The 21,658-nt window shown below is 37.6% G+C and overlaps 1 protein-coding gene across 1 annotated transcript in view; it reads left to right on the forward strand.

Annotated features, from left to right (window-relative positions):
- Positions 1-441: 441 nt before the first annotated feature.
- SEC14L1 (SEC14 like lipid binding 1) overlaps positions 442-21,658 on the forward strand; it is a 36,524-nt gene continuing 15,307 nt past the window's right edge. The window contains exons 1-8 of the mRNA XM_081320419.1: positions 442-616; positions 3,953-4,042; positions 16,060-16,209; positions 16,292-16,423; positions 17,101-17,229; positions 17,990-18,221; positions 18,581-18,690; positions 21,391-21,580. Coding sequence (XP_081176545.1) covers positions 3,980-4,042; positions 16,060-16,209; positions 16,292-16,423; positions 17,101-17,229; positions 17,990-18,221; positions 18,581-18,690; positions 21,391-21,580 — 1,006 coding nt within the window. The 5' untranslated portion in view covers positions 442-616; positions 3,953-3,979. The remainder of the gene's footprint in view (positions 617-3,952; positions 4,043-16,059; positions 16,210-16,291; positions 16,424-17,100; positions 17,230-17,989; positions 18,222-18,580; positions 18,691-21,390; positions 21,581-21,658) is intronic.

The following is a 21,658-nucleotide window of genomic DNA, read 5'->3' on the forward strand; positions in this document are numbered from 1 at the left end:
GTTTATCTTTATTATTAAGGTTAGTTAAATAAGCATAGATACTCAACTCTTTTTCTTGTTATTTATTCGCTTGCTTTGGGCTAAAACCCCAAATAATCGCTCATCAAGGGCTAAACCGTATTGGCTCCTAACCTACCACGTCACTAACTGCCTTTGTCAAAAATTCCACGAACAACATCAACTCTTCTTACAAACCAATTTTTCACCCCAACGTGAAAAAATTAAGCCTCCTATTTAAAAGAGGGGAGTTTATTTATTTATTTATTTATTTTGAGAAACATATCATGGAAAAAATCCCACGCAGGCTCACTCCAGCTTCTGCGCAGAAGCGGGCTGCAGGGAGCATGCGCAGAACGAGCTCATTCCCTGCGGAGGTGGGGGAGCTTAGCCGTTCTTCAGAGTGCGCGGGCGCACGAGCGGCCGGGCGACAGGGCCCCTCCTCCTCCTCCTCCTCCTCTGGTTTGCCACTGTCGGCTTCCTCCGCCTCCTCCTCTTTGTCGCTTCCCAGAACCGGCAGGGCTAGCACCACTCAGGAGGGGCCCCTCCATCGCCAGCGGCATCAAAAGGACGGGGAGCCGACATGAGGCAGGAGAGCTGCCGGCCTTGGCGATAGAAGGTGGGTTTCCGCCTCGCCCACCTCGGTGGGCTTCTTCCTCCCCGGCTGTTCCCACCACTTTCTCCCACCTCTCCCCCCCCCGCCCCCATCGCTGTTTCCTTCCAGCTCGTGCCCTCCGGGGTCTTTCTCTGGCTCCCCAGCCCGATGTCTGCGGGTTTAATGGGACTTCACATCTGGCTCGTCCTGGATCTGCTGGCTGGGCGGTTGGGAGCTGTACTCCGGGCCCCTAAGTTGCGGGAAGGATACTCACCTGCTGCTCCTGCTTTGCCTTCCTTTCGTCCGTCTTCGTCCGCCTTCGTTCACCTTCCCTCCTCTGACCTTGCCTTGGGAAGGCATTTTCCTCCCCCACCCCACCCCACCCCACCCCGGTCCTTTACTCGCATACCCGTCTTGCGTCTCCCGATTCGCTCTTTTCTCAGGGTTACTACTCCCCGCAACGCACGATTGAACTCGCCAGTTTGACCCTAAATATTGCGAAGTTCCTTTCTCCACGTCAGAGTCACTTGGTCTTGAGCTCGCTCGCTCTCCCTCCCTCCCTCCCTTTCTCTCTCTCTCTCTCTCTCCCTCCCTCCCTCCCTTTCTCTCCCTCCCTCCCTCTCCCTCTCTCTCCTCCTCTCTCCTCTCTCTCTCCCTCCCTCTCTCTCCCTCCCTCTCTCTCTCTCCCTCTCCCTCCCTCCCTCCCTCTCTCTCTCTCTCTCTCTCTCTCTCCTCTCTCTCTCTCCTCTCTCCCTCCCTCTCTCTCTCTCTCTCCCCCCCCTTCTCCGCATCTACTTCTTCCCATCCTTTTAGAGTCCTTTCGCAGACTCTCCCTTTTTTCCATTTTGTTCTTGCACCATTAACTGGAAGGAGCCTCTGTTCTGGCCCTCCTGACCAACTAAATCATCTAAAATCATCTTCCTATGTTCCATCTAATTGGCAACAGCAGAATAACAGAACCAAATAACAGAGCTGGAAGGGACCTTGGAGGTCTTCTAGTCTAACCCCCTGCTCAGGCAGGAAAGCCTATATCATTTCAGACAAATGGTTGTACAATCTCTTCTTAGTTCCTGTGTACCCTTGATTCTCTGGCTTCTTTCCTGCTGAACTCTACTCACCCTTGCCCTGGAATGCATCTTTCTTTTCCTTTCTATTTTTTTTTTTTTTGTAGAACACGAACTCAAACAATGTATTTTCACATCCTTGCTTTATCTCGGAAGTCTCATTTTATGCCTCTTTACTTCACTCTCTAAACTGCTACCCCACTCTTCTGTATTATTTGTTTTCCTTGCTTTGGATTTTCTAAACGGTTCCTGAAATTCCTAGCTATTTTGCAGTCGGGCATTTCGAGTTGGCATGATGTCTAGCTTCCTTTGCATGTTAAACTTTTTTTTGTATTGTATTCACAAGTACTGGGGAACAGGGCTGAGTCCCGGTGTTCAGTTCAAAATTTATCTTGTCATCTTTCTTTGTCATAGTAAATAGTAAATAGATTCCATGTTTTATTTGCTTTTTAATAATAGAGGAGCAATAATAAACAATTGTCTGTTGTGCATAAATAGGAAGAGAAAAGAACTGTTGCTTTTCAAGAATGGCTTATGATTTAGTCTGATAGTTCTGCTTGGATAAAAAGGTAAAGGTTCCCCCACAACTTGGATATCTGACTATAAATAATTTGTTTATGGCTTGCTGACAAATGGACAATTGTGGTATTTGAAAGGAGCTCACTTTTCTTCAATGTTCCTCTCCTTAGTTGTTTATAGAAGTCTATGTTAACTTCAGATTGCCAACGGATTTAAAGAAGTAGTCCCCTGTTTAAAGAGAGTCCCTCTTGCAGCTTCAGAAAGTGTTCCTTATTAATTTCTCTTTGATTTTTTAATAAATTTTTATTGCTTTTAAAATGTTTATTTGCCCTTTGTATTAATGTAGGAAGGTAGTTTTATATATTCTTTGAAGAATAAAACTATAGCTTTCATTTCTGAAAAACCTATATGTCAATATGCAGTAATAACTCAGTTCCACACATTCCTTAAGGATGTTGTGCTGTGTGATACTTATTTTTAGTATCAGCTTTCTGTATGTATTTATCAGCACAGAAGCGGATCCGTGAAAATACCTGAAATACATAAAATGTATGGATGGAAACTATTGTGTGACATTGTCTTTATTGTGCTTATTTTAATGACTTTAAAATAAACTTGTTTATTAAAATGATAGATACCAATCTTGAGGCCCACGAGAGAATGAGCTAGAAATTTAATAATTTTGTTCAGGTCACAAAATTAGCTATTTGATTTAGAGAGTAGCTCACTTTGTATATTTTTTGGCAATGTCTTCAAATTTGTACTCAGAATTCCAAGGGCTATATAAGCATATTGTTCAGAATCACTTTAAGAAATTTTACAAACATTACAGAGTAAGAACAGTCATATATATGTGTGTGTGTGTGTATGTATCCCATCTGATTTAGTAAAAATCTTGTGATTTTGTAAATAAACCTAATCATTTTATTTCTCAACTGAAACGGAATCTATGAATATATTAGTAATAGTGTAAAAGCATTGCTTGTTTTAGAATAGATGGTAGTAATTCTCTTTTTTCTTTGAAACATATCTCAGCGGTTCATAGTTCTTCTTAAATGCTGAGGGCTATATCTTTTACTGTCTAACATCTTGTTTGTTCAAAATATTATCCTCTTAATTGCAAGCAGCAAAACTAGCTAAGAAATTACAATTTACTATATCTTCCCATTTACATGAACTGGGAAATTGATAATTTCCTCTACTTTTAATAATCCAAGTAATCGAGTTACTTATAACTTAAATGTTCTAAAACCATAAATAGAAAAGCTATAAAACAATCATGTTTAAAATGATAAAATGGCTATGTGCAAGTATCTGAAGCTCAGCTTTTTAAGAATTGTAGTATTTCTATCTTATAGCCATCTGTACTTAAATATATTTTTATGTTAGTAACATGAAACTCCAGTTGTATTGATTTCATGTATAAATACTGCATTGAACTTCTTTCTTCTGGTAATTTTATATGTACACCCATGCACACATAGTAAGCATTTTGCATGTTTTAAACATTTAAAATAGAGTAACTATATCTCTTCCAGCTAAATAATGGTGGAAAAATGGATGGTGCCTCTAAACACATGACATGTTTTAACAAAATGGAAAGCTACTGAAGATAAAATATTCCCAGTGAATTCTTATTTTCAGTTTTTAAGATCTCTTTGCTTATATCAGTGGAGTAAGAAACTAGGGTGCTAACTACATGATCTACAACCTCTTGGTGAGTATTATTGTTTCAGCTTCAATATACCTATAACTGTTTTTTGTTTTTTTGTTTTAGATCTTATAGCACAAATTATTGGTAACCATGGTGCAGAAATACCAGTCTCCCGTGAGGGTGTATAAACACCCCTTTGAGCTAATTATGGCTGTAAGTATCTGTTTGGGTAATATAATCATGAATTGTATTGGCTCTGTTTAATGCTTGATTGGTTAATTAAGAAAAGATTAATAAATATAACTGGCTTGAACATAGTTGCTGTAAAGAAGTTGGTGTTTGTAACTAGTTCCAGTAATATATATTCAAGATGGCATGTTCATTTCTGTTCTTTGACATGAATAGATGACTTGAAACAAATACCATGAACAAGATTGGAATAATATACAATACATCACTATTGAGGAAGTTGGTTGATTAATTTATGCTATTATAGAAAAGCATTTGCAAGAAAATTAACTTGGTTTGGCATAATATCTTATATTACTTTTGACTGCTTGGCTTTAGACAGATTGCTATCTGCTGATGAAAACAGAAACAGACAGGGCGCTGTAAAATCATATTTTATGTTGCTGTATTTTTTTAGAATCCAGAGACATGTTCTGCATATCATAGTTTTGGATTGTAAAAAAATATTTGGTATACAATGGTTAAGTGGTGTGTGATATAGCTATTCTGGAGCATCTGGTTCTGAGATTGTAAAATTGCTTACTTTTTTTCTGGTTTAGTTTGAAAAATTCCTCCCTCTTCACTTGTAGGAGAGGGGGAAAAATCCTGTACCATTTAAAAATCTTTTGCTACTAAACCAGCAATATTATTGGCAGAATTGTTGTAGGAGGAACAGCATATCTGAAGGCGTTGGCAATAGCAAATAGGCACAGTGTGCTATGTAAAACAGTTACTTTGTGCCAAGGAAATACTGATAAAATGATATCAGTATTTAATATATCATTAAATGTTTTGTAATATATCATTGGTTACAAAACCTTAAAAACTAAAGTTTAGCAACAGAAAGAAGACTTAAAAGATGTTATTAAAATACTGTATGTAGATTAACTTGGATACTCACTCTGGGTTGACTGTGTTATTAATCCATTATTAGGAGGGGACTGGTACTGCTGGCCTTACAGTTGTTCAAAGCATCCCTCACCATTGGCCATATTGGAACTTTTCAGCTGTTGCCCCTCTAACTCATCTTTTTGTTTTACTGGTTTATAAAATTACTGTATTTATTTTCTGAATACCTTTTGTAGGGATAGTATATTAATGCTTGCAAATAGGGCTGAAAAATACAGAAATTGAGATTTGGTTAACTGTTTAAAAAGCATGAGTCAAAGAACACTGAAATACTTTCATTTATTTTTGTCCATCGGAAGCTGATCATATATATAGGAGAAATTCACAAGATATAACAAAAAAGTTAAAAAGAGCTTCTTCCCACCCCCGTTCCTCAAGATAACTGAGCGCTGAGAGACAAAATTGAACCAAAAATTGAGGGTTATGCTAACAGTTCTTGGGTACCACTGCCTTCTACTATGGCCATTAACTCAACCATGAAATATTTGATTCGATTAACATTGAATCAAATTGAATTGAATACTTTATTTGGGTAAGTGATTAGATACACAAGGAATTTGTCTCCAGTACATATCTAGAGTTAACTTAACCATGAAATATTTGATTCGATTAACATTGAATCAAATTGAATTGAATACTTTATTTGGGCAAATGATTAGATACACAAGGAGTTTATCTCCAGTACATATTTAGAGTTTGTCTCTAGTACAAATTTGCCCTCTAGAAGATTCTCATTGAAATACTCAAGTATATCACCATCAAAAAGTTGAACGTTGGGTCAAATGCACTGAAATACTATTTCTGTGACAGGTGTAAAGTGATATATTTGGCTAGGAAAAATAAGGTGCAGGACAGGAAAATATCTGGTTTTGGAAGCATTGTATGTGACTAGTTTCTAGGAATACTAGTGGACTTTTAGATGAACACAAAATAGCAATGTGATGCAGTGGATAAAGAAGGGTTCCATACAGATGACAGAAGATGATAATTTTGTTGTAATCTACACTAGTTAGACCATATTTAAAGTACTGTATTCAGTTCTGGGGGTAATGTGAAAGGAACCTGAAACAAAGGGAACATGCGTTATGGAGTTGATAAGGATTCTGAAAACCAAGACCTATATGGATTACCTAAAAGACCTGGGCATGTTTAGCTTTCAAAAAAAAAAAAAAAAGCTACATGACAACAATCCACAAATATCGAACAAACTATCGTGGGAGATATCTATTCTCTGTTGAAACCAAGAGCAGGACAAGGTTCAGTGGGCTAAAGTACAAGAAAGATTTGAACACTGGAGGAAAATTCCTAACAATAAAGGTTGCTTTTCCTTGAAGTGAAGCTTTTAAAACCTCCATTTGAAAGAGGAGCTTTATGCTGGAGGTGGTTTAGTGGATTCTTGTATTAACAATGGGCCAAGATTAGATGAGCTATAAAGGTTCCTATATTCAGTGATTCTATATAAATTACAGTTTCTCTTGTAAAGTCCTGTTCTGGTGCAATTTGTCTCTACGTGCAAATTGTCTATTGTGTTCTTCATTATTAGCAACTGTTCAATAAGCTTTCTTTTGTCTCAAATACATCTCTTTCGGTGATTGCTCTGATCAGTGATTTTGTTACATTTCCACTGTACATGTGAATAGAATTCAGAAAAATACACTATATGTATCAAATGAATGAATTCCACACTTTCCTAAACATTGAAGTGGTTTGCAGATGGCTTTAAAACTTTGTAAGAATATCTTCATTCATAGTTTATGTATGCCAAATGTCAAACGCTAATGGCCAAATAGGTTTTTCAAAACTGTTTTAAGCAGTTTTTTATGCAAATAATGCAATGGATTTTTTAATCTTGCAATATAAAGCATACAGAATTCTGCTTAGCAGATACATTGGAGAAAATGTTTTTTTTTATTTAATGCGTCCTGAAAAAACGGATAAAGTAAATAATTCTGTGAAATATATATAGGGCTCCTAAATACTGAATTCTGGGTTCCCTGTCCTAAAAATACCTATTAATTCCATTTTGGATATTAAAAATTTAAAACATCTTAATCCATACCTAAGGATTTATAGTCAGAGTTGTTCAGGGATAAGCTTATAACTAAGCCTGAAATAGGAAAAAATATGAAAAGAATTTCTCTGCATGATTCTTTTTAATAAAGCAAACATATTCAGTGAAATGGAACTTCAGAAAAGAAAATGCATTTAATTTTGATGAGCTACAAGATTGGCAATATTAATTGGACTGATTTTGATTTCTAGCATTCTGAAATACACTCAAGAGTAGAAAACAGAGCAGGATCAATCAGGATTGTTATTTGCAACTGAAAATAGGAAAAGTATGTACTTGTCAATGATTGCTTAAAGTATATTGGTCTGTAATTAAAGAAAAGTTCTCTTCCTTTCTTAGAGAAGTGAAGTCTTCACTTGGTTGCTGTAGGCTGAAATATATAGGTCATAGCTATTGTTCCCTTATGTTATAGCTTAGTATTTTTTTAAGTTTGAAACATTCTAATTGAAATTCTTATTTAATATGATTTTTGTTCACTTGCAGTTTCAGGCACAATCTGGGATGGAATAATAAGAAGTCTAAAATGCTTAGACCGAAATGCCTATAGATCATGACTAGTTGTGTGATTCTAAAAATCCTTCCTTCCTTCCTTCCTTCCTTCCTTCCTTCCTTCCTTCCTTCCTTCCTTCCTTCCTTCCTTCCTTCCTTCCTTCCTTCCTTCCTTTTATATAACTGGCCAACTAGCACATGCAACTCTGAGTGGCTAACATCAGATTAAAAGCAGCAGACAAAAATACCAGAGCAAAAAACTAAAAAAATATTAGCCACCTTTGTTGTTGTTGTTAGCTGCGAAATTGTGTCCGACCCATCGCGACCCCAAGGACAACATTCCTCCAGGCCTTCCTGTCCTCTACCATCTTCTGGAGTCCATTTAAGCTCACGCCTACTGCTTCAGTGACTCCATCCAGCCACCTCGTTCTCTATCGTCCCCTTCTTCTCTTGCCCTCAACCTTTCCCAGCATTAGGCTCTTCTCCAGTGAGTCCTTCTTTCTCATTAGGTGGCCAAAGTATTTGAGTTTCAACTTCAGGATCTGGCCTTCTAAAGAGCAGTCAGGGTTGATCTCCTCTAGGACTGACCGGTTTGATCACCTTGCAGTCCAGGGGACTCGCAGGAGTCTTCTCCAGCACCATAGTTCAATTAGCCACCTTATCTATAATTATCTCTCCAGGTATCATTAGATGAACCCCTTAAAGTAGGGTCATCTAATGCCTAAGGGAAAAACCAAATGTGTGACATCTTGAAGAAGGAGGCAGGCTTGCAGGCTCCTGGATTATGTGTTGGGTCCTAATGAATTGGGTTAAGTTCATTGTGGCCATAAACTCCCAAGCCACTGACTCTAAACCCAGGGAAGGTAGTTTGAAGTCCCTTAGTACTGTAAGTCTTAGGAACATCACCATCAACCCAGTCCCAGGCTCCAGCAGTTCAGGCATGAAAGTCACTATGTTGGAGGAAGGCTAGCATAGCAGCAGCAATCCCATCTGATCCCAGGAGGCCTTGCACATAGGATATCCCTTCTGCTATCTGTAGAACAGTACCTTTGAAAACCCCAAGAGATTCCCAGATGACTACGGCCATTCTGTTTCTCCTGCACAAGGCTATGGCTTGAAAGCCAGTGGATAGTTCCCCTATCCACTTAGCAATGTGGGCCACTGAGGATCCAGTATTGGGGCAGAGCTTGGGATCTGGAATTGGTTTAAGTACTAAGGCTGCCTTTCCAAGAATTTCCTGCTCTGTTTTCCTTTATACTTTCCACTGCCCATCACTCCCATGATGTTATTGTCTGCTTTGCTCCTGGCAGACCTCCTCTCCTTCCATCTTCTGGCATCCCTCTCCCAGGTCAAAGTACCCCAGCTAACAGTCAGACGACACAGCCATCATAACCAGTTGGCTAATCTAGTTCTCAAAATCTCTGGTCCCAGTCACTCAACAACACCCCCTCCCATTCACACACAGACACAGATGAACCCATACCACATTCCTGGTTTGTGGGATAGCTGAAGGTATAGACAGCCAGGTCCTCACTGCCATCTCTCATCTGGAAGGAGAGTGGACATCTCTATCTCAGTCACTTCCAGTCCATCAGCACCATCTGTCAAAATTGGCTGAGCCCTCAGTTTGGAAGTTTGTTTTCTTCTGCAAGCAAAATTAGAAAAATTTCTGCCGCTGCTAATGCCACTGAGAGTCATCCTTAGCTCTTAAGTAGAGCACTGTCTGTGCGCCGCTACATAGATAGTCATGAAAAGAAGGTTTAAATACCGAGTGCCCAGCTGAACCGCATTGTGGCATTGTACTCAAGGCTTAAAGTATAAATTAACTTTTAACTAGTTTATTTTTTTTAAATGTCTGTGGGTGTATCTATGCCAAAAATATTTAAATATTCAGACAAGCAAAGGAACTTAGACATTTTTTATCCCTCCTGGGTTTAGTGCTGATATTTAGTATTCTGAAGGCCTTGCAATTAAAACATGTATAATATACAACTAAGAGTAAATTGGTTTAATTGTTCTTTGTATTCTTTTTTATGAATTTGAACTGTTTGTTAACGTGTCCTGAATGTCAAGTGGAAAAACAGGCAGGATAGCAATTAAATTATACATGCATGCTATGCTAAAAGGAGGCCATATTAACCAAACTTTTAACGAGAAGAAATATTCATCTATACTACTTCCTGGCAATTATATTGTCATTATTCAATTCCAGAATAGAGCCTCGGGTCTTAAATGTCTCTCCTGTGACATTTATGAATAATGTAGCACCCTCATGTAGTGAATTGTTCTACTAAATATAAGAAACTTTGCAATATTGTTGACTATTGTTAAAGCATCTTTCATCTGTCTACTCCAGTAGATACAAGAGGAAGCAGATAAAAAGCTGGATGTTGTTTTCTTCACAATATCCTCTTGTTCCACCTTTTGATATCTACTACTTGTAGGTACTCCTCATTTAGTACCCACTTGTTCAGGGATCATTCAAAGTTGTGATGGGAAGTATGAATAGGAGCTTCTTGACAATGCATCCTTGCCATTGTAGCCATTGCTTTGTCCCCACAGTCATGTAATCAACTTTGCAACCAACTCGTAGTTACAACGTTGCAGCATCCCACAGCTGTGTGATTGCCATTTGCATCCTTCATTACTGGTTTCCGTGGGAATGAGGTTGTAAATGTCTCATTGTGCTGTATGACTGCGTCGCTCAGGTACATTGTGCTGTATGACTGCGTCGCTCACGGTCCCAAATACTGTTGGTAAGCAGGGACTACTTGTACTATGTAAGGAGTATCTTCAAATAATGCATCAATTTGTGATGATTTACATGGAACACTTTAATGCAGCTTTCTTAGCAATAAGGTGGAAATGTTTTCTCACTGCGTTCTCTTTTTCAGCTTCCTAATCTAACCTGGACTTTCTGGATGGTTCCCCATCTAAGCAGGGCTCATCTTACTAGCTTTTTAGATCAGCTAAAATAATTATGGAACTGAAAGAAGAGAGCATTTATTACTCAGATCACGAAACTGATGTAGGAATCTATTCCCATTGAATTTGCGGTTCTGTATATTTTAGTGCTTTTTTATTTTTTACCATTTTGCACGGCACTTTCATTCTAATTTGTTAAAATGCCATGTTACTGATTAATATTCATTAACCCATGATTTGAAGATCTCTAAGCAGCAGTACAATAAAGAAACGTTATCTAATAGTAATTGAATGTAGAAAACTAGTAACATTTACATTCTTTGATTAATGGATGATAATATCCTGGGAAATAATGGGAGAGGCAATTAACTAGGCGGATTATGAGTTTAAGGGATATCAGCTGTGTTACAGAGATGCCTTCATCTGCAGCTGTGGGTAGAACATTTTTAGAAGAGTTACAGTATTGGTGTGGCATACCCACATTAGGATTAAAATGCTTGATCACCTCCTGCTAGAAAATATTCACCATCATGTCAAATATGAAAAGGAGAAATATTCCATATAAGGAAACAACTGAGAGTTTTGAGAATCCAGATGAAATCTTAGAACTTTCAGAAATATTGTAAGCAGATTATGTAAGCAGTTGAATTAATAAGGCAGCATTGTTCAAGCTGCCTTAACATAATGGCCCTTCTTAATGCAAATTGTAATTTCACTGCAACCACAGGCAGATATGTTATTAGGCTCTTGCTTTGGTAGTACCGGAGTATGTGTGAACCCTGAATGATTAAAAGGTTGTGTTTGCCATATTCTTAAATTTCCTGAGTCCCCGCAAGACGGTGGGAATAAGCGTCACAGCATTCAGAGATGTTTGAACCACAATAGCAGAATAAGTAATGAGCTTCCTGATGGAGTTATTTTCTTTTCCAAAACATATTGTGTTTCTCCACGTGATGGGAAATGTGACTGACATCAATGTTGGACTCAGTTCAAGAACTTATCTAGCTCTGCTAGTACATTTTCTTCCTTCAGTCCCATGTCTGAATTTTGAATTGTTCATTTAATATGTTTTATTTTGTTACTTAAATAGTTTTGCCTGACGTGGCTTGAAGTTAAATTGTCTATTTGTATTTCTGTAATAAATTTCTCATGTTTTGTAAAACGTGGTGTTTTTTTTTGAGGAGTAGAACTGAGTGTGAATGGCTTCCTTCAGATTCATTTGTTAATACAGCACTTCCAGGCTTTTGGAATTAGGACGCTGAGCTTGTCGATCAGAAGGTCGGCAGTTTGGCGGGTCGAATCCCGAGTGCCGCATAACAGAGTGAGCGCCTGTTACTCGTCCCAGCTTCTGCCAACCTAGCAGTTCGAAAGCATGTAAAAATGCAAGTAGAAAAATAGAGACCACTACAGAGGGAAGGTAACAGCATTCCGTGCGCCTTTGGCGTCTAGTCACGCTGGCCACATGACCACGGAGACGTCCTCGGACAAGCGCTGGCTCTTCGGCTTTGAAACGGAGATGAGCACCGGCCCCTAGAGTCGGAAACGACTAGCACGCATGTGCGGGGGAACCTTTACCTTTACCTTTACCTACCCAAAGAATGGTAGTATGAGAAGATATTTATCTTATAAGGAAATATGTATGAAATTATTCAACCTTGGTTTATTTTTATATGAATCTCTAGTTAATTTTGCTACCAGCCTCTTACAGGAAATGCCATATATCTTGATGTCTTAAGCAGGTATACTTCACCAAAATTATTTAAGAATATTTTCTGACAAATTTTTTTTGTAGGCCATTATGCAGTTTTGGACTGGTCATTTATAACTTAGTCATCTTCACAAGGCTCCTGTAGTGATGATGGTGTATGAGAGAAGTCCCATCTAACTTTTAATGTTCTTAGCCACACTGCAGTCAAGATTGCATGCTATATGATTATGCATTTTGCTACTAGGAGCTACAGTCAAGATTTTCTAGAAGTTTTAAGTGGTTGCCAACAATAAATGATACTTATATGCTCTTGAAACAAGACCTGAATACCTTGTCTTAACAACAGCAAAGTTATTTGTAATCAATATTGGATGCAAAACATAACAATAACAACAGAGGACCAACTGATAATTTGAATTCTGAGGAAGAAAATTTGAGGGGGGGGAAGATGTCTAGGATTATTTAAGATTGGCTTTTCTAACTAGTAGTTGTAATAAAGATGAGATCTTTATTTTGCTGAATCATGAATGGTGCTCTATTCACATTGGAGGCATGAGTTAGATCAGTGGTTCTCAACCTTTTCTGCACCACGGACCCCTTTTAAAAAGCTTTTGTGGCCACGGACCATGACCACAGACCCCCAAGACTTAAGGTTTAAATCATAACATTTTTCCAAGTCTTTACGGATCCGCTGTGATGACATTGCAGGTTGAGAACCACTGAGTTAGATAATTAGGTGGAGGGATCTACATTACTGTAATGAGGCAAGTGTTGGTATAGTCAATATGCTTCAAGACACAAAAGAGTTAATTTCTGCATACAGTGGAATAGTCCATTTATAAAACAGAAATTTAACAAACCTAGAAGGAAAAAAAGTTGTTGAGGAAGGTATACTTAAAAAAAAAGCATTATAATTTAGATTGCCAAACCCTGTTGATATACTTCTGATAATGTCGATATGCCTGTAATGTTTGTATACTTCCAGTGTGATTACTGTGGTTCATAGAATATAATATGGAAATGGCACAACCATATCCATGGGTGTTTTATAGCATTTCTGCTACACATTTTTCACGGGAAATTCTTGGTAACTTTTAAGTTGGTATGTATAATTAGTGGATATAACCTTTGTGCCCAAAAGGTACAACATTGATACATTAATTGTCTTGGAGTATATATATTGTCAAATTAAAATAATTGACAGTATTCTCCTGTGAATGGCATTTAGCAATACTTATATGGGTTTAAGCTCCCATGTGGTTTCTTGGCAGACATTTGTTTTAAAGGAGGGAGCAGGTGGCTTTCATATCCTGTAGTATTTTTAGAAAGCTATACCACCAATATAAAGGAATAGAGCGCCATTAGCACTATCTTCTTGATCTCCTTAACTTTTCCCAATACAGCACTGAGTTTAGAAAATTGATTTTTGAAATATTCTTCTCATGCTGACATTAGTACTGCTTTGGCTGTTAGCACACTGTTTAGGATGCTATGGCTGTGTTATGGATAATCACTTATCCTTTTAATACATCTAGAGTAATTCATTCAGGCTCACTTTGGAGATATCACTGGAATTTTTATATACAATCTTTAAAATTAATGCAAATAATATCATAAAATGATGAAAGAAGGAAATGGCTTGAATGCTTAAGTTCTGGTGGAAAAAACAGCCTATTGCAACCCTTGCAGTTGCTAAGCAACTACATACTTACGGTTTGAGTTAAGATTTTTAAGCTGGTATGTGGGAAATAATAGCTGAAGGCTTTGTTCAGTTGCAGCTGATGCCAGACTTTGTCATATACATAATGCCAAAAACTGTTCTTGGAAAATAAAATGCCACTGCAGCTGGCTTCATGCAGCTCTGTTGAAGACCCATATGTGCTGAGCATTTTAAAATTAAATGACTAGTACCTGCCTAGTCATCTCCTTCATGAAAGCATTCTAAATATGGCTAGTTGAGCACACTACATTTTTAAAGGCTTAATATCAATGCAGGTTAGACCTACCTATAATAGACCTACCTTGCAGAATTTGGTGTTAAGCAAACTGACTCCTTCAAATGTGGGAAATTTTATTTATTTGTCAAATTTAGGTAATGCCCCCCCACCTCCCTAAGCCAGCTCAAAAGGCTACCATGGTTGATAGTATCAAAAACCACCAAGGTCACAAAGAGCAAAGCAAAAGATGCGCTAGGTGGGACAGATTTTGAATCTGATATGAACGTTTGCATTAGTAATTGTTTCCTGTGCAGCATGTGTATTTTGGGGAGAGGGGACGCATTTTTCAAGATTCTTAGTTACTATAATAGCTGAAAGGCAGTTAAGCAGAAAAGCTAGACATCTAGAGCTTCTTTCATGGGTCAGATGTTTGTGAATTTACTTCTCAGTTTCCCTATGATTTCTAAGCTATTAGCAAAAATGGCTACTTCCAATTTATTTTGAATTATAAAACTACATACCACCATTCATATATTCCACCTTGGAGATATGTTTCTAATCTTTACCATTAGAGGTGGATTTCCAAAGTTTGATTCACTATTGTGCCTGAATGGATTCTTAGAATTCATATTTATGTCTTAGGTGTTAAAGCTACATTCAAAGTAAAGGACTATGTTCCTTCACACTGAAACTAAAATTTTTAGAGGCAGAAAAGGAAATAACCTACTTTTATTAATGTCCAGGTTTCTGTCAGAAGAGAAGAACATTAGCTTGATAATTTTCGTATAATGGAGGAATAACTTCAGAAGGAAAGCAATTAAAAACTGAGTCCCTGGCAGACTTAGGTTGTCAGGGGATGTGAAGATTTGCCAGGAATCTTACAATTTTATTCATAGCCGAAAAGCTCCTGAATGCCCCCTGAGAGATGGAGAGATTACAAATTCATATCCTAGTAATAAGTGAATGTGTTGGGAAATACCTGGATAACTTGATAGAATAAATTGAAATCTTTTTTTTTCTGAAAGTAGTAATATTTATTATGCTAGAGTAAACGTTTATTCTGAAACTGGATTGTATCACCATCTTATACTGTAGTTAGCAGCATGCCATGTCAATATTAACAGCCCAAATGTATGCCCCTATAATAAATACAAATAGGATGTAATAGCAGAAATTCTGAGGTGTTAAAAGCACGATACAATTAATAAATGCGTAAAACCCATACACAAACAGATTATCTGAATGGATGGTTTCAGTGCAAATGTGTGGGGATAGATAAACACAATGACCTGATACAAGAATTTGATCTGATACAAGAATTTGGTTTGTGAATGAATATGCCCTCACAAACCCTCTCGTACACCCTCCCCAACTTGTGTTAGACCTCTCACACAAACTTTTGCGTCCAATCCGTACCTCACCCTCATGCACCTTTCCTGCTCCATGCCTCACGCCCTTCTGGCAACAGCCACTTAGCTGCCTACCAGCCGGGGGACTTGCAACTTTTATCAGCTTCCCCAGTAACTTTGACTGCAGGAAGCTGTCTTACCTCATAACCATATTAATGACGGCAACCAGGACTGCAGGGATTGCAATTGCCATCATAAGTCAAGGACTGCCTGCATGTACTTAGGCATGAATACAGGCTGGGAATTGGTGGCCCCAGTTCTGAGAAGAATTTGTATAGATATGCTTGTGGACAACCAGTATGGCAGGAGTAAGCTTTCGATATCTTTATTAGGCTTGGAGGAAGTACTTTGGAAAACTGGAGACAATCGCCTCCAGTGCCACTCACTGCTCGTGTTAGATATGTGAGAAATACAAGGCAGGGTTTTAGTATTTAAAAGAATTTAGCCATTTATTAAAATGAAGAGGGCATCTGTGATTAGTTTAGCAAGTATGGAAATGCTGCCTTGAGAGCCTTGTGACAGAGGTTGATGTTTATATTCTTCTTTTCTTACAGGCATATGAGAAAAGGTTTCCCACTTGCCCTCTTATCCCCATGTTTGTAGGCAGTGATATTGTGAGTGAATTCAAGAGTGACGACCAAGCAATCCATGTGACCGAAAGACGTTGTAAACTGGATGTGGATGCTCCACGCCTCCTGAAAAAGGTATACGCCTAGTCAGGTTCTTTGCCCAAATAACCGTCTATATGGGGCTGCTTCTTAAATTCATCTCTGTTCTCCTTCTCAGATTGCTGGGGTAGATTATGTTTACTTTATCCAAAAGAACTCCTTGAATAGAAGAGACCGCACTTTACACATAGAGGCCCACAATGAAACTTTCTCAAACAGAGTTGTCATTATTGAAAAATGCTCATATACGGTGAGTAAGGGAAAGCTTCAATTTTACATTATGGTCTTTCTAAGAACATCTCTCTGGCCATTTCTAATTAAGCTTTCTTTGTTATTTATGGTTTCAACTATTTATGGTTCTGTTTTCAATTAAAAGCACAGTTAACCCATATAACATTATTGATTTGACTTTAAAGACTTATTTGAAGAGATGTTCTTGCTTACTTTTCTGAAAGCATAGTGATGAGAACGTAGCTCCTGGGTAGAGTTTAGGAGCAAGAAGAATATACCCGACAAATTTTCCTGATCACTTGAAGACAATTTGTGATGTAAATTGTTATGTGATACTCAGGATTTGTCATTTTTGTTGGCAATTCTGATCTGAAGAAAATCTAATTCACAAGTCTTGGATTAATGCAGATTTTATATTTGCTTTGTAGTTTTTCTCAGATTTTATTCCATTCAAAGGAATTATTGGCTCCACAGTTTTTAAGATTTAAGAAGATAATTTTTTCAAACAACACGTTTAGTAAAATAATTCTTTAGGAACACAAATGTTGGGCATATTGGGCATTCTGTTATGTTGGTGAGAAAAAAGTGGTAAGTGAAAAAAGGGAAATGCACTATCTATTCCTTAAGATATAGTTGTCTTTGTGCTACTGGATTAAGATTTTCTTACACCTAGATTTGTATTTCTTAAATCTCCAGGTGCACCCAGACAATGAAGACTGGACATGTTTTGAGCAGTCTGCAAGTCTTGATATTAAATCTTTCTTTGGCTTTGAAAGCACAGTAGAAAAGATTGCTATGAAGCAATATACCAGCAATATTAAAAAGGTAATCCTTTAAGTTTTATACGCAAATAACGTTGCTGTTTCCTGAAGGCTGAGAACAATTTTCAGCTCCTGAGAAGGATCTTATTGATCATGTATGACTTCATACTCTGTGTTTACTCTCATCTTCTATTAGAGGCATGTTCTACTCTATTATATTGGCAAGAAAGAGACCTGAGTATGGTGGGCTCTGGTCATCCAGAAGTACCATCAGTTACCACCTTTTAATCATATCAGAGATTATTGTCCAATAACAGGAATGAATGAATACAGACATATTGGGGATCATGTTCTGCTGAAGAATAAACCAGTTTAGAAGAAGTTGGCCCTTCAGCACTAAGCCACTAAAAATAGTCTACTTTACAATTTATATTTAGAAGGAATGAGGTTACCCATGACCTGGAATGATCTTCACGATTCAAAAAGGCAGTTATGTCTGTTTTTGAACAAAAAGATCCGGAAGACATATTTTTCATTTCTTTCTTTTCTTTTTTTTTTTTGGTATTGAAATTCATGGGAATATATTTGTTCTTCTCTTCTTGAGTTTCTATTTGAGGATTTGTAATGCTGAAGTATATGACATAACACTAGGTTCCTGCTATTCCAGCAGACTTAGTTTTCTTCAATCAGGAGCTAATTACGTGGGTTCTTCACACACACACACACACACACACACACACACACACACACACACACACACATACACACACACCAGACATGTGCATCTACAATGCATTGATGTAAGAATTGTCTTGTTTTGAAAGGGCAAAGAGATAATAGAGTACTACTTGAAGCAGCTAGAAGAAGAAGGTGTAGCATTTATTCCTCGTTGGACTCCTCCTGCTAAATTTGCATTCGAACAAGGCACAGCTCACTTTAGACGGTCACTGTCCCCTCCAATCAACATACCAGAAACTGTCGTTAAAGAGGGACTGAGCACCAAGGAAATGAACACATGCAACAATGCATCAGAACTGGCGGCTGGAACACCTGATGGTGTGTAGTTTGTCCCGTCCTCTTTTATAACCATTTTATGAATGCCCTCATAGTAAGGATACAAGGAGAGAATTGAATTAATTTATTCAGAAAAAAAATGCAGGCGGGCAGTTGCACAGTTTTATCTCAATATCAAGTAGGCGCACAGGTTTTTTTTTATCAACTGGGGATTCAGATGATAGATGTTGAAGGCAGTTAGTAGCATGGAGGTTACAAAGATCCTATGGAACTGATGGAAATATCAAAAGTACTAGTGGCTAATTTATGTAAATAATTGAACATTTTAAATGAGGGGTTGCAAATGAGGGGTTTCCACTGGAAGTACGGGCAATGAAAACAATTCTACTTAAAATTTTCAGACAAATTAGATGCAGATTATATCAAGAGGTATCTGGGCGACTTGACCCCACTTCAGGAAAGCTGCCTCATCAGGCTTCGGCAGTGGCTCCAGGAAACTCACAAAGGCAAAGTAAGAGGATGTGTCTCTCTTTTGCTTCCTGTCCATTAGAAAAGTGCATGGTGTACAAGAATGTCTGGCAGAATGTCAGTGTCCAAAGGAAGAAAAACAAAGTGCAAAAATATTTATGTATTTATTTATAAATTAGAAAATTCCAATCTTTAGTTTCCCATAGTGCAGAATTTAGATTCCTAATTCTATTTCAGAACTGGGTGATTCTCCCTCCTCCAAGACTTCCTCCTCGTGATGTTTTTTAGGATCTTCTAGTACTGTGGTTGAAGATTTCCTGGACTGTGTTCTTATATTTCCTGTCTAACTTCTCCATTCTACTATAAGGCATCCTTTTTGTCTTTGGATTTCTATTTTTTTCCTAAATAAGGATATGCAAAACAGTTCACATACAGAATGTTTTGCATATCCTTATTTAGGAAAACATTCTGTTCATGAACTGTTTTGTCTATGGATCAGTTTTTAATTGTTTGTATGAGACCAAAGCAGGCATTTTTTTCACCATGTGGTGTGGGGCAGGAATAAGACATTATTGGCAGAGACTTAGAGAAGATAGTGAGGGGCTGCTAACACTAACCAAGCAGAGAAGCAACCTAGAACTAAGGAGAAACTTCCTGACAGTTAGAACAATTAACCAGTGGAACAACCTGCCTCCAGAAGTGGTGAATGCTCCAACACTGGACGTTTTTAAGAAGAGACTGGACAGCCATTTGTCTGAAATGATATAGGGTTTCCTGCCCGAGCAAGGGGTTGAACTAGATGACCCCCAAGGTCCCTTCCAACATCATCATCATCATCATCATCATCATCACCATTATTATTATTATTATTATTATTATTATTATTATTATTATTATTATTGCAATTTGAATGGCTCTGCCCACCCTTACCTCCATAACTTCTCAATCCTGTCAGTGCTGTGTTTGAATTCAAAAGCAGCAGTATGTGGTACCTGTTAAGGGAGAGGGGAAAGAGAGCTGCTGGGGAACTATTAAAAAAGTCTAGTTAGACTGAACAAAAATTATGCCACATTTACATTATCATTTATTAACTCCAGTTACTTAGATTTTCAGTCTTCATTGCCATGTTTTATCAAAGAATTATTTAAGTTATAGGATAGCTTACTGTACTATTACCAAAATATATAGGCATTGATTAAAACATCATGGTTAGGGCATCAGGCTGAAAAGCAGGAGACCATGAGTTCAAGTCCCGCCTTAGCCATGAAAGCCAGCTGAGTAACCTTTGGCCAGTCACTCACTCTCTCAGTTGTTACTGTGGGGAAAATAAGAGGAGGAAGATGTGTGGCATATTTTTGTCACCATGAGTTTTTTGTCATTAATTAATTAACTAATAAGTAAATATTAATTACATTGCAGGTAGTCTTAATTTGAATTATATTCTGTTTTATAAGTTTTATATAGATTTAAGTATTTTAGTGAGTTCTTAGTTTTGTATACCAGTAATTTTTTATTTTTAACTAAGTTTTCCAGAGCTGATATGTTAGATAGTTGTTGATGTCAACGCTGCTAACGTGGATTGTTATTGCTTGACAAGAGATGAAGAAGTAGCTATTTCATATGTTAAACTTGTGTATTGCTTTAAGACTTGTGTATTGCTTTAGTTTAAGGTTGGGAGGAGGGAAGAGTAGGAATGCACTTTCCAGGCCATTTGTCTCTCTAAAGAAGATAAGGCTTTGGCGGTTCTTAGAATATGATTAATGACAAAATTAGAAAGGTGGAGAATTGTGTCTTAATATATTGTGCAAGGGGTGGAGATTTCAGATTCCAGCTTGATGTCAAGTTTCCGAGGTATGGGCTTTTCAAGTGACTCTGAGGCATTGTTTACCTTAAAAGTCCTTTATTAGCCTAATACACCAGCAAATGCTTGCTCGAAAGAAGCTGGAATCTGAAATCTCCGCCCCTTGCACAATATATTAAGACACAATTCTCCAACCTTTCTAATTTTGTCATTAATCATATTCTCCAATTAATTTAAAGAATCAGTTTCCCTTCCGTTAGAAGAACCACCAAAGCCTTATCTTCTTTAGAGAGACAAATGGCCTTGCATGAAATGAAAGTGCATTCCTACTCTTCCCTCCTCCCAACTTTAAACTAAAGCAATACACAAGTCTTAAAACAATACACAGGTTTAACATATGAAATAGCTACTTCTTCATCTCTTGTCAAGCAATAGCAATCGATGTTAGCAGCATTGACAGTTACTTTGTGCTGGTCAATAATAATAAAGATTTTGATTTGATAGTTATATTTAATTATCTATTTCATTCTATTTATGCCACTTACAGTTTCTGTTAACTAGCAGCAAAAAAGGCAAGGAGCTTTTAATATCATATTGCTTAGCATTGGAAAGTATTTTTCAGTTGCAGCCAAGAATTTATTCTTTTCAGAAGTCTGAGCTGGGTAGTCGTTTATAGAGTAATTTATAGTTTATACAATAACTTCTGATTGTCTTAATTATTTCTCTGTATTTAGTTAATGAGTTGATATATAAAATTTTTAAATTTCTTGTCCGATTGTACTATTTTGCTGTGGAATTAATGAAAGAAAGAAATGGCAGCTTTCTAATAGAGAAAGGATGCTGCTTAAGCACAGAAAGGGACTAGCTTACTTCTTGGCATTTTTTTATGGAGCATTATATACTTTCAACAGTTCTTATCCAGTGATTACTATACATTCATAGATCCCCAAAGATGAACACATCTTAAGGTTCTTGCGTGCCAGAGATTTCAACATTGATAAGGCCAGAGAAATCCTGTGCCAGTCTTTAACGTGGCGCAAACAGCATCAGGTGGACTACATCCTGGATACATGGAACCCTCCTCAAGTACTGCAGGATTATTATGCAGGTGGTTGGCACCATCATGACAAAGGTATTGTAACAGCAATGCAGATGTTTTTATAGGGGGAAGCCTTAGGTCTTCTGAAATGCTGCCAGTATGGTTTGCTAA

Source organism: Vipera berus, assembly GCF_964194415.1.
Source record: "Vipera berus genome assembly, chromosome: 2".
Classification (NCBI taxonomy): domain Eukaryota; kingdom Metazoa; phylum Chordata; class Lepidosauria; order Squamata; family Viperidae; genus Vipera; species Vipera berus.